The sequence below is a fragment of the Lepisosteus oculatus genome, chromosome 9 (assembly GCF_040954835.1).
Source record: "Lepisosteus oculatus isolate fLepOcu1 chromosome 9, fLepOcu1.hap2, whole genome shotgun sequence".
Lineage (NCBI taxonomy): Eukaryota > Metazoa > Chordata > Actinopteri > Semionotiformes > Lepisosteidae > Lepisosteus > Lepisosteus oculatus.
The window spans coordinates 28,904,839-28,918,802 of NC_090704.1; the positions used below are offsets into that span (position 1 = coordinate 28,904,839).

General features: G+C 38.3%; 1 protein-coding gene across 1 annotated transcript in view; it reads left to right on the top strand.

Moving 5' to 3' along the window:
- Nucleotides 1-13,964, top strand: part of LOC107078461 (collagen alpha-1(V) chain) — an 82,985-nt gene that overhangs the window by 36,630 nt on the left and 32,391 nt on the right. The window contains exons 29-38 of the mRNA XM_069194336.1: nucleotides 236-289; nucleotides 826-879; nucleotides 1,670-1,723; nucleotides 4,419-4,463; nucleotides 5,096-5,140; nucleotides 8,586-8,693; nucleotides 9,349-9,402; nucleotides 10,862-10,915; nucleotides 12,362-12,415; nucleotides 13,378-13,485. Of these exons, the coding sequence (XP_069050437.1) occupies nucleotides 236-289; nucleotides 826-879; nucleotides 1,670-1,723; nucleotides 4,419-4,463; nucleotides 5,096-5,140; nucleotides 8,586-8,693; nucleotides 9,349-9,402; nucleotides 10,862-10,915; nucleotides 12,362-12,415; nucleotides 13,378-13,485 (630 nt within the window). The remainder of the gene's footprint in view (nucleotides 1-235; nucleotides 290-825; nucleotides 880-1,669; nucleotides 1,724-4,418; nucleotides 4,464-5,095; nucleotides 5,141-8,585; nucleotides 8,694-9,348; nucleotides 9,403-10,861; nucleotides 10,916-12,361; nucleotides 12,416-13,377; nucleotides 13,486-13,964) is intronic.

Below are 13,964 nucleotides of genomic sequence, written 5' to 3' on the forward strand. Positions count from 1 at the left end.
AATGAGACTGGATAACTTGTTTAATACTTCCACAACATAACTTACAATTTACTCTTTTGGTAAAGAAGTGCCTCCTGTTCTTGGTTTTAAATGCACTGCCATGTAGTTTCCACTTCTGCCTCCTGTTTCACTCACTGTTGATTCTGATGGAATTCACAGGCTTGTAGGTTCTATTGTTCAGGTCAAAGCTCAGACCTCAAGCTAACAAGCCTTTTCACTTCTCTGCATCTCTTAGGGCATCGCAGGGAAGACAGGCGCTCCAGGGAAACAAGGAACTGTTGGAAACAGTGTAGGTACACTATGAAAGAGAAACATGAATATTACACAAACCATTTTAGGCCTTTAAAAAATGGCTTAGTTTTGCCGTTGCTATTTTATTGTTACTATGAGACACCTTCTGCTATCAATTTAAACTAATGTTGGTGATTCCTAGAGGAAACCAGAGGAGTTTAGAAATCATTTAGAAAGCTACAAGGGCATGTTCATGTAATTATAAGCATAACAATGTAAATGTATAAAAAACTGCAAATCGGTTTTGGATTGATAAATATACCTAAGGGACGGGATACTCAATAATTTGTAGTTCATAGTTCATGATTATTGAATCCATGATGTATGTCAGCACAAGTTCTTATAACCTGCTGGTCTGTCAACTCAATATGAGTCGTTCAAAACAGATCCTGCCTTTCACACAGAACTCAGGCATGAAAAAACAGGTGTTTGTTTTGCGTTACCCCAGTAGATTCCCAGTACAGTGGATTAGCTGCATGACGTCGGGACTGACTGTGAGGATGTCCCAGAGTAACTGAACCTGTCTCTCTGTAGGGAGATCCTGGAGGAAGAGGGGTCCGTGGTGCACCAGGGAGGCCAGGGCCCCCAGTGAGTTTTTGGGAATCAAATTGCAAAAATATACACCTCCTACATAATGCATGTGGCACAGCTTTTAAGTAGCTTTGGCAGTGGAATCTTCTCAGTAATAGTTAAGTAGTGCTTTGTTCCATATCTGAGTGGACTGATACTTAACATCCACCTAAAGCACACCACATATTATCCTTTCGTCTGTATCATGGTTTGTTATTTTTTTTACTATAATTAAATATACTGTTTGACAGGCCTTTTACAATGGCAGCAGTAATACTAATTTGTAGTTCGAGTTTATCTACTTTCACAAGGCAAGGTAAACCAGGCTTGTAAGTAACAGGAAGGAAGACCTCTTGCTCAAATCCAGCTTGCGGCAGTAGGCGACATTGATGGATCAGTAGGCATAATTTCCCTCTCTATGCCCTCATACGGTGCTGGGGAATACTGTGCTGCTGGAGGTGCTATTCTTCAGATGACATTTTAAACAAAGACGTATAAAACCAGCTTGGTCATGAAAGCTCCCTGATGCTTCTTGAATGAGGATCCCCTTTAATTCAAGTAGTGACATATTTTTAATTTTGTCTTCCAAAAGTCATCCATGGGGGCAAATGAAGTGGGTCCATGCAGATAGCACCCCAGGTCTGAAACTGAACCCAGGACCCCAGCATTATTAGTAGTAGTAGTGGTGGTGGTGGTGGTTAGTTGGGTGTCTTGTCCTTTTTTTATAGTTGTTAGTGTACCTATTATTTTAGGTTTGGTACATACATTGTTTAGATCCAGCCTTGTGGTTTGTTTTGTTTCCTTTTAGGGTGTGAAGGGTAAAGCTGGTCCTCCTGGGTTTCCTGGGAGTCCTGGGCCAAAGGTAATAACAGCAAATTACACAATAAATATAAGAGAGTGGTTAGAGGTGAAGAAAAACGGTCATTAAAAAAATGGAGCAGACACACACAAAACTTAAATAAAAGCCTTCCAGGAAAGATAGGTTTTGAGTTTCGACTTAAATGCACTCAGGGTACGTGACTCTCTCATATCCTTGAGGGTTGAATTCCAGAGCTGTGGCGCATAGCAAGAGAAAGGCCCTGTTACCCATAGAATATAAATGAGCTTGGGGCACATATACTGCAGAAGAACAGAGTCAGAACAAAGATTGGAAAGCAGGGAGCAGACAGACAATACGTCAGACAGGTACTGAGGTGTCAAGTCATGTAGACCCTTATGGCATGAGGGTAGTGAATTCAACTTGAGAACTGACAGATAGCCATTGCTAGGATTCCAAGACAGGTATAATGTGATTACTTGAACACAACTTTGTCAGTACTCTGGCTGCCAAATTCTGAACACATAGGAGTTCTGCCAGCAGCCATATCACCCTGCAATGCACAACTGGCAACCCGCTGAAGTTAAGCAGTTGTGAGCCTGTGAGTACCTGGATGGAAGATCTCCCGGGAAACACTAAGGTTGCTGCTGAAAAGGATATTAGAGGGGCCTGTAGGGGGCGCTCACTCTGCTGTCTATGTATGTCCAAATGCCCCAGTACAGTGATGGAGACACTAAACTGTAAAAAGGCACCGTCCTTTGGATGACACTTAAAACTGAGGTCCTGACTCTCTCACAGGGTGTTTCTCGAAGAGTAGGGGTGTTACCCCAGCATCCTGGCCATATTTCCCATTGGCCCTTACTAATCATAGCCTCCTAATAATCCCCATCTATGAATTGGCTTCATCACTCTGTTCTCCTTCCCACTGATAGCTGATGTGTGGTGAGCGTACGGGTGCACGCTGGCTGTTGTTGCATCATGAATTGGCTACATTACTCTGCTCTCCTCCCCACTAATAGCTGATGTGTGGTGAGCGTTCTGGCGCACTATGGCTGCCGTCGCATCATCCAGGTGGATGCTGCACATTGGTGGTGGTGGAGGGGTGTCCCCATTACTTGTAAAGCGCTTTGAGTGGAGTGTCCAGAAAAGCGCTATATAAGTATAAGCAATTATTATTATTATTATCATCCATGTGGGTGTACACATTGGAGGCGGTGGAGGGGAGTCCCCATTACCTGTAAAGTGTTTTGAGTGGTGTGTCCAGAAAAGTGCTATATAAATGTCAGATTTTTTTTTAGATAGCTCAGAGAGTAGGGTATTGGAATAATCAAGTTTCTCTGCTACAGTCAAAGACAACATAGAATGTATTCTGGCAATATTTCTGAAATTGAATAATAATGTTGTTACAATGTTCCGCACATAAGGGTCAAAAGTCAAGCTAGGATCAAATATCACCCCTACATTCATCAAATTCTATTGTAATTCAAGCACAGTCCCATCCACAGATAGGGCTTGACGTAGGTGATTGGAGCTACCAAGTAGGATGCCTTTAGAGTTTAAGTGAAGGAAATTGTGAGTCATCCATCAAGTATAGTCCACTTCCAGTGGATAAATAATAATAGCATTCTGTAACACATTCTCATTTTTAGCTTGCAGAATTGAAAAAGAACATAAGAAAGCCTACACACAAGAGGAGGGCATTCGGCCTGTTTAGCCCATTTAGTAGTTAATCTGTTAGGTTAACTTTGTCATTGCCTTTTGAGGGTTTTGGATACTCGGGTCAGGCCATCTCAGAATCATGTCTGTTCAAGACTGAAAAGGTTTGTTTTCTTCAGCCTGTCAGTGTAGAACAGTCCTTGCAGTCCAAGAATGTATCTGGTTGCTCCTTTCTGGATGGACAATATTGACCAAAAAAGTTGTGTACAATATTCTAAATGGGGCATTATTACGTTTCCCCATATTGTCTAGAAAATGTAGATAATGTTAACACAAACCCCTAAGTGTTATTCTTAAGGAGCCTCTTTTAGCTCTGAATTTTGCATTATGCCTTTAAATTTTTAATCCTGCACACAAAACCCAGCAACTGTGGATATTACAGATCAACTATCAGGTTTTAGCCAATTCTTGAATTTTATCTGTTTCTTTTTTAAATGTATTTACTCCTTATCTATACCCTCTGTTTTCTATATATGTTTTACTTTTATTAATCTGGCAGTTGGTTCTTAAGTAAAAACTTCAGAACAATCTTTAATGTTTTAATATTATTTAATATTTTATGAAGAAATTCTCAATCCAAACACTTGTTTCCCTGAATTCCTACCACCTGTTGTTGCTTATTCAAAGGACTCTAACAAGATTGTTAGGCGAGCTCTACCTTTAATAGCCACTTTTACTTGTTCCTTAAGATATGCTGTGCTGTCACATTACTTGATGGCTTGGAAATTTGAATATTTTAAAAGACAGAAAAAGAGCATAATAAAAAAGACGCTTCTATGTTTCAATGCAATTGTGAAATTCTTAAAACATGCCTTATACTTTACGTTAGGGTGTAAGAGAAAGGTCTGTAGAGATTTTTCCTCAAATACATGACTCTAGCATATTCTGACACAGACTCAGATATCCTACTAGTTTGTTTGAATTAATATATCAGTCTTTCCCCATCAGCTCAGTGTTGTGAAATAACATAATAACTTACTTGTAATAACATGACTTAATAACACATCTCCCACTGTCTCTGTAGGGAGAACGGGGAGCTGAGGGACCAAAAGGGAAGCCCGGTAGCCCAGTAAGTATCTGATAGATCTAGATGTTACATTATCATGACACAGAAGCAGTAGATCAAGTCCAAATCCATGGTAGATGTACCTGGCTTCAATTGCATGTGAATATTGTTTTATTTACTCATCTTCATCAATCCCATTAATCAGCCTGCTCATAATTGTTTTTTAATATATATTTTCATATCATATTGAGCAAATTCCAGTTATTTATAATAAAGGTATTACTGTGTTTATTATGTACGTACAAGTTGGCAGAGATTGCATCAAACCCTGCTTCATGTTCCTTAAGGCATAATGCTGTATTTCTAGTAGCAAGAGGTCATACTTGTATGAAAAGGAGAATGGAAAAAGAAACTTCATAAAGTAATTATTTTGAGTGTATTTGAGTGAGAACAAATCAGAGGGTAGTTTGCACTAGCGCAGCATGTTTTGAAAATCTTCCAGTTGTTCCTTTATACTGAACAACGTACTCACTTGTCGAACACTGAATCCAGAATTTAACTGCTTCTGAATCATTTTACAAGCTTTCACCATATGTTTTTTTTTTGCCAGGAAATTTTCAGAGCTGTTTTCATTTCTCTTTGACTATTTTTAGAGGCTGCGTGATTTCTTACTCTGTCATCTTTTCCTGTTCTAGGGCAAACAAGGCATGCCTGGTCCAAGAGGATACAAAGGAGCTCCCGTAAGGAACCAGCAGATTACTACTGCGGCTCAGTAGCTCCTTAGAATAACTGTACCTGGGTTGTCTTATCCAGGGTATAAAATGGACAGTTGATCTCAGAGGCCACTTGTTAGCGTCTTCTAAGTCCTGCAAGCTGCATTTGAATCCTTAGTATCTAAAAGAAATTGGCCAATTGGAATTGGGTATGACAAAGTGGGTTCCAATCCTCAATTTCACACATCAAGTGGACCTATGTGTTGATTAGATGCTTGATGAGATTGTGTATCAGAAAGTGTTATACGTCTTATTGAGAGGAGACTGTCAACTGGCAATGTGAAATAAGACACAGAAATTTCCCATTAAGCTTCATTTGTAACTCACAGATTCTTTATGTGTAGTTTTTCACAATCTGAAGTCCACTCTGAATCCTAAAATGCAAATGAGTCACACACACATCGCTTATACAGTGCCTTGGAAAAGCAGGGGGGATTGAAGTTGCACTTTGAAGTTGCAATTAATGTTATGCAATATACAGAACCAGAACATTCAACAAAAATGGAAATGTCATGCATAAGCAGTCAAACACTTTGCTGTAGCAAACATTAATATGAATATGATATGAATATGAATATGAATTTTGAAAATTTCAACCATGAATATTAAAGAGCTGTCAAAACACATCAGCAATATAGTTGTAGAAAGGCACAGATCAGGAGGATGAGAACATTTTAAAGACCATAAATATTTCTAAATATTGAGAATGCTGAAGTCGATCTTTAAGGAATGCCTACATCAGTTTGTATCTTCAAGAAACTGGTTAAGAATGCCACACAGAAGCCACTGGTGACCTTAAAAGAGTTACAGAGTTGAGTGGATGAGTAGTCCTTGGGTCAACACTATCCTAGTCTACAAAGGGGGCTTGTGTAAATCTGGAGAAAAAAAAACATCTGAAATCCCACATGGAGTTTATAACAAAGTTCCTACATGATGCAACAACTTGTGGCAAAAGTTTTTGGTCAGACAAGTCAGAATTGTAAGTTTTTGGCCTAAAAAATACATAAAGTATGATGCCAGAACAACACATAACTATATCATTCTGAAAGTCACAACTGGCATCCTGTCCAGTTATCCTGGTCAGTCGGATGAGGGACTTCCTGGGAAAGTTGTTTGCTGCTGAAAGAAGTGTTAGTGGGATTAGTAGAGGGTGCTCACCCTGTGGTGTGTATGGGTCTTAGTGCCCCACCCAGTAAAGTGATAGAGACATTGTCACATCATCCAGGTGGATACTGCACATTGGTGGTGGTGGAGGGTAGTCCCTATTACCTGTAAATCGCTTTGCACGATGTTGGAAGCATTATGTCATAATTCTGTTTCTTATTAGCAAGGACTGGAAGTTTAGCAATACTGATGGGAAAATAGAGCAAAGCTACTATACAGGCAAATCTGAGAGGAAAGCCTGCTTCAAAACAAGGCAAAAAGACTTGTTACTGTAATTGCTTCCAAAGATTTAACCAAATCTTGATTTCACGGGTCAGAATATTCGTGCAATCAGTATATTGCAACTTTTAGTTTTTAGTTTTTCCTGACATTTACTATCATTTACCTTTAGAAGCTTTCAATTTGAGCTTTTGGGCTTTGGAGTAAAATGAAGGAGTTCAAGTAGGTAGCTGTGTCAGCATGCACAGGCTGCAAAGGTTTATTCCATTCTGAAAAGAAAAGAAACTGTTCTTCAGATGTGAAGAAGGCTCTGGGTGAAGGCTTCTTCACACACTAAGAAGGCTCCACAGCCGAAACGCTGTGTTTCTTTTCAGCATGCAATAAACCTTTACTAATTCCTTTTGAATAATATATTCAGTTTAGAAAATGTGCATGCATCATTTTGTAATTTCACAGAATATTCTTGCAAAGCGCTGTATATGTGAAGCTATAAGCACCACTTGGGCTCATGTACATCTCAGTGATATAACAAAGACAAAGAAGCAGAGGAGATGGAGAACACAGGTGTGACTCTCAGGCCCATTTGATTCATTTCAAATGACTTTTTCAGGCAGTAATTTGGAAGTCTAAAAGAGGTTAATAAATTGCCGGTGATAAAGAAACAGAGGTATGAGTAATGCTTTGTATTTACTTAATACTGAGGCCTGTCAACTTTAAAATTTCCACCGTTTATTTTGGGATTTTTCTTTTGGGAAAATAAATATGCCAGCACAAATCTCAGTGTGGTTGGCATGTGTGGTCTGGAGGTCACCCAGGTCAGTGCAGGGGCTGCAGGAAACTCTGACAGACCACACACTATTCATAACCAAGCAGGCGGTTCCAAAGCAGGAATAAATGCTAAATTTATTCCCATGTTGTAAATGATATACAGTACAAAAAATTAATTTTGAAAGTAGGGTGTTTGGTATATGGTAATTAAATGTTGGCTTGCCATCTAATGGGTAAGGAGGATATCTATCCTTTATACATACTTTCAAGACTAATATATGGAGTAGGTGTAAGCAGCTGTTTTAAGAGCTTCATCTGTGAAGCTTCTTTGTCTACATTTTGTGGGTAATTTTCAGGTCTATTTTTAGGTACAGATATAGTCTGACATTGACAAATGACCTTTTCACAGGTTCTGTGTCAGTTCTGGCTTAATGGGAGCCCAGAATCTGAGAATCAATTTCTATTGGTAATTTAGAGAAGTGATTTTCAAAGCATTTTGAGAGAAAAGCTGAAAGAAAAAAATAACAAGCAGCATTCTTCATGATACACTATCATCAGAGTTTCTTAATTAAAAAAAAAATCAAAACCACACTTTATGATATTATTGTAGGTGTTTGGAAGTAATGAATCCAAACTATGTGTTGAGATATTCCAGGCAAATATAATCCAGTCGAATATCTAGCTGGTGCAATATTCAAAATACTCCTTCTGAATTGTTAGAAATGCACATGTATTATTTATTCTAGTGTTGTATGTAATGGGAGGCAAATTAGATTAGTTATTTACACCACAGGAGAAATGAACAGGAGAACTCATTAATATCACTGCAGCCCACTGCGCAGAAGTTGGTTCTTCCTTTTAACTGTGGGCAACTGTGGGCAAAGTGCACTTTACAGAAAATGAATTAGATTTTCAGTGTACCCACAGCTACCCTAAAATGAAAAATATGAAATGTGATTTTGTCATGACTGTGCATGCTGTCACAAGAAAATATTAATTTATGTACAAGCATTTTAAAACACTGTGAATACTGTGTAAAACACAAGTGAATCGGTATTTGGATTGCAGTTCAGTGTATTAAAATATAGTTGAGTGTGGGACACTATAAAACACATGCTACGATCACAGCAGCCCTATTGGTCACATTTTAGTTCGACAAGATCACACATTCATAAGCAGCCTCTATGTTTTTCAGCTAAGATAAATTCTTAATTATATCATTATTACTTAATTTTTTGCATTTTCCTTTCTCATCTTTCAGGGCTTGCAGGGTAATATAGGACAGTGGGGGGACATGGGCCTTCCCGGGTCCCCAGGAGACAAGGGTCTACCAGGTCTGAGAGGCCCTCCAGGACCACAAGGGCACCCTGTGAGTGCGCTTTCCTAAGGAGTGTTACTCCCACCACCTCTTTCTCCTCGCCGAAACTTCAACAGAGGAAGACAGGACCGTTCACGAACAAGAGGGAGCCATTTGGCCCAATTATTATCGGTACCTGCTTTATCCAAGGATCTCATTCAGCAGTTTTTTTGAAAGAAGCCAGAGTATCAGTTTCACTAACATGACTGGGCAGTTTGTTCTGGACTCCCACAACCCTTTGGGTAAAGAAGTAACTCCTTTGCTTTTGTGGAACAAGACATTGACAATGCCAATACTGTACCTTGGCTTCTTTCAAGAAACAGCTGGATGAGATCCTTTGATCAATTAACTATGAGCCAAAAGAAATACAATCTGATATAGTTCTAAATATCACGGTCATGAAGAAACAGATCATTTACACCATTAATAGACACATTTGCTAAATTGCTAATCACGTATAAATGTAGAAGGTAGGTCTTTTTTACTGGAAAAATGTATGATTGCATCTTCTATAGCTGATGCCACATACAAACCCAGGAACAACAAGAAAGACATGAAATAATAATTTTAAGGTCACAGTGAAACACGTGATGTTGTGCTTCAAAACAAACTGTTAGGCTGAACTTTCTAGCTGGTGTTATTTGAACTGTAACATTCTTCCTTTTAGGGTAAAGATGGGTTTCCAGGGCCTGTAGGTCCACAGTCAGACAAAGGAGAGAAGGTAACCCTCCCCAGACAGCAATAATATATCTGACCTCACACACAAGAAAACATTACTTTGAATAGTAATATTGAATAGAATAGAAAAAGTAATTCTGTAAAGCTGGGTATCTTTTTTCCTGACAACTACAACTCTTTGTAAACATAAGTGCCTACTGTTGAGTTTTATACTCACTTAGTTTTATATGACATTATTTGTGTCCTCTGATTAATGTTTTAGATCTGATTTTGAAGCGGTGATTCTGTCAATACTTTTGAGAGTTCTGAATAGCTGTCCACTCACAGTCCTCTCTGTTTGATGTTTAATAGATTAAATTATTTGATCATTTAGCTGTAAGAAATTATGCTGAACCAGTGACTACATCCTTGAGGGTTTTTTGGACCAATTTTTGTGTTTTGTATTCTTTGTATTCTACACATACAGTAATTCTTGGTAAAGTCTAATAAATTTATTCTTCTTTTATAATGCAACATACCAGTGCAGTTGCATTACAGTGTGCTATAATGCAATACCAATTTAAATTAGCATTTTCTCCACATTGCAGAGAAAGCAAAAATAATCAATATTATAAATAAGGAATAAATAAGGAAATCAGTGGTCCTTGATTTGATCCCTGTAATACTCCACTAATTGCAGCATCCCATACCCAGAAATTATTCAGTCTGTGCCTGTACTCTCTGTTTTCTCTACATTAACAAGTATATTGAATGTGTGTGATATCTATAGCTTTCAATGAAATAATTAGTGTTTCATGTGAAAAAAAAATGAAAATCAAAATATGGCATATTGTATGTCCTGCTTGTATCCATTACTACTGTTGCATGTTCAAAGAAGTAACAAGTTTCTTAATCAAAACCATTTCTAATTCCATGCTGATTCTAACACAGCTGTGTTACATGAGACAGAATAGAGGCAAACATCCTAATTTAATTCATACATGTGCCAATAAGGTTTGGTATGCTGCAATGTAAATCTCTATGTAGTACAGGAGTCATTGTTGACATAAAGAAAGATCTGGGTATGTGGTAGACAAAAATAAAAGGTTTATTAAAACATAAATTTTAAAAGCTGTCCTAAACAATTAGATGAAAGACCTGTGAAAGATTCTTCTTCTTGTCTAGTCCTAGAGAAGCACAAAAGTATCCATGTCATCTATGCTGTCAGTGTTGTAAATTAACTGTACTTAATTAGTTTTACTGTTCAAGTATGACATAGGTCTTGAGCGCTTACAGAGTTAAAGAAAACTGGAACACAGCTTCACAACACTACTGTCGCAACAAGGAAAGGTTAAAATTATTTAAAATCTCTTCTGAGATTAACACAGTATAAAAATGTGTTTTTTCCAAATTCAATGGAGACAATATCCCCCATCACAATCCATCCTAATTATACAAATCAGTCTAAAAAGATAAAGCAGCTGCATTTTATTTTCTGTTCTATTTTTCTGTTGTCCATGTAGGGCATGCGTGGGCCTCCAGGAGAGAAGGGAGTTGCTGGTCTCGATGGTGAGGAGGTATATTGATCATACTATCCTTAACTAGTATGTACTAATGTACACCACTAATCCACATGTACCAGAACTCTATTGTCATTTTAAAGCTGTCCTCTAGAATACTCAGCAGAGTATAGAGCTGCCAGCTACCTGTTATTCTCTTTAGTGGTTAACATCTACCATTCCAAGATAACTTAAAATCCTTAAGCTAAGGATAGCTGACAAACAATACTAAGATCCAATGCAGAATTGTAAGCACAGCAAACCAGTTTGCCCCGAGTCTTTCTTGTATTCTTGTGTTGATTAATACTGGACTTTGACTGACTTTGCTGGTTTGACAAGTGGAATCCCCACTTTCTGCGTCCATGTTCTTCCATATCTTGAATGGTGGTAATGTTTTAATTGCAGTGGCTTCAAACATAAGAAAGGGAACTATTATCATTCCAACTGTCCTATACTTTCCTAAAACTACATTGAGAGTGTCTGTCTTAAAAGAGGCGCCTAAGTGGTAAATCTGTAAACTCCACTCAGCAGGCAGTTTGTACACATGGCTGTTGTTCCTAGCAAGATGTTACCAGGGGATGTTAACCAAGGATTGACAATCCTAGTACTGAAGAGATATTGCATCTGCGGGATTTCCGTGTGTTTTGAAACACCAGCAGCTGATACAAGGGAGATGTTTTTGCTTCAGAAAATTCTATTTAAGTCTGCACTGCTCATGGTAGAGTTTGTTCTATTAATCATTTACTGTTAGCATTAATACTAAGCAATTTACAACATCCAGGGGTTTAACTAGAAATTTGTAACCTATACTGCAAAGTCATTTATTATACTGTAATAACTCCTCCAAAAGACAGAGCACAAGGGGTTTCAGTGACTCTCTTAGGATAACAGACATCGAGTGATTGATAGAGCTATGGCTTAGGCCAAGAATGAGACAGTTCTGGTAATGACTTTCCCGCAATGGAAAGTAAAGTGGTCTCTGTTACCTCTGGTAACAAGCCCTTTACCTTAACCACAGGACCACCTACCCTGCAAACATTTAATTCAATTTCTTGATGAAAATTTACTTTTGAACTTATTTTCCCTTGGATGGGACTCTCAGTGCAAAGCAGTGTTCTTAAACTTTACACATATATAAACACATTTTTTTCTTGAAAAGCTCGACTGCCAAACCTTGAAATTGGACACACTACATGTATACAGTAAGTACAGCACACTCATGTACACATACAGATTGATGTTCTTTATTTGTTCATATTCTTTTGAAAAATAAACTCCATTAGAAATATTATGTTCATTCTATCTCCAAATGAAAAATACTCTCCATTTTAGGAAGGAGAAAAAGTGCATTTAACAATGAACTATTATTATTAACTGCAGTCATTGAAATGTAAGCAGGGTGTTATTATTGGTAGAGGTAGTATGAATGTAAATCTTCGCAGGATCAATGTTGTTGTGTTTTAGGGACCACCTGGATTAATAGGGCCATCCGGACAAGCTGGCCAGAAAGGACAGGCTGTAAGTATGTGTTTCCGTTTGTCTGTTCCTTTTACAAAAGCAGCCAAAACAATGGCACCACTTTCAGACAGTGGAGGATGTTCATGAATCTGAAACAAACAAAAAGGCAATGAATGCTACACATATTTTCCTGTGAAAAATTCCCAGACACCTCCAAGCTTGAAGCAATGTCAGTGAGAGAAGTAGCACTTCCCTAATCCTTGCTAATTTTGCTGTAGATCGTGTGGAACGTACTGTAAAGTCTGGCAAATGACAACAGAGTGTGACAGATCCATGTTTTAGAAGAGTGCATGCACAGGCCCTCATTCTGCACATGTAAGCTGTTCAGGGATAGTATGAGCAACCTGATATGATAAGAAATTAGACATTACAGATTAAGGTTGGATTTTATTTCAAAACCAAAGGGTTAGGATCATTTCAATAAGCAAGTAGAAGAGTTCCAGAGGTATCACATCACAGTTTGAAGAATGGCATGCCCCAGGTAACAGGGATTTCCTCTGACCCCATTTCACTTGCATACTCTTCCTTAATTATATTTAAAATATACCATTCTTTTCAGAAAGAAATGCAGTGATAATACTATTTTGGATGGAATTTCTTAAGCAACACAAAAATAATCAGGCATTGTCTCCCTTCTTAGTGGTTTTAACTTTTACACTTTTGAACAAGGGACACAATAATGGTTCCAGATTAAGCACAACAGCACCACATTTACTGGGATGGGTGGTTTTCCTGCTTGATTCTCTGTCATGCACCACAAAAACCTCTAGCACTTTATCAGTGACACCTGCTTGTCATCAGGCATGGTCTAATTACATTGCTGACCTTTTATTTGTATTTAGGATAGTACAGGTACTTTCTCTCTGTTTACACAAGTAAGAAAGCAGACTCTTCGACTAAAACCTCAACATTTAAAGTGAAAAAGGCTTTGTCCTTAGTTTTATTCCTCTTGCCTTCATCAGGGAGATAAAGGGCGCAGAGGTTTGCCTGGTCTGAAGGGGACAAAGGGAAGCCAGGGGCCTGTGGGTAATCAAGGACTGTCAGGACTTAGGGGTCCCACAGGGAAAGAGGTGGGTTGAAATCATAAGATGGCATAAAGTATCATCAGCCACTTTCCAGTCAGAATTTCTGTAGCTGTACTGTATTCCTTTTACTGGTTACTGTACATACACAGCTTGTGCAAAATGAAGTACATATTTAAATACTATTACATCAACATTGAATATCTTCATTCAGAATTTTCCCGATTAAAAAAAACCCAAATGTTCTTGTTGAGTAATGTTATATCTTTGCCATAGCGTTTCAAATGCTGTGCTGTGCCTGCCCATTGTTGTAGCCCGACCCAATGCAGAAACACTTCCATACACTGGTAAATCATGGAATGTATTTGAATTTGCCCCTTTTCCAGAACCTTATCCTGATCCAAATGTGCAAACTGAATCCCTATGCTGCCTGTCAGGGATCCGGCAGGTAGTTCTCCGGGGGTCCTGTGTGTAGCCGTGAATTCTGTGGGATGCAGAGGCAAACAATACAAAATTGTAATCCAGAA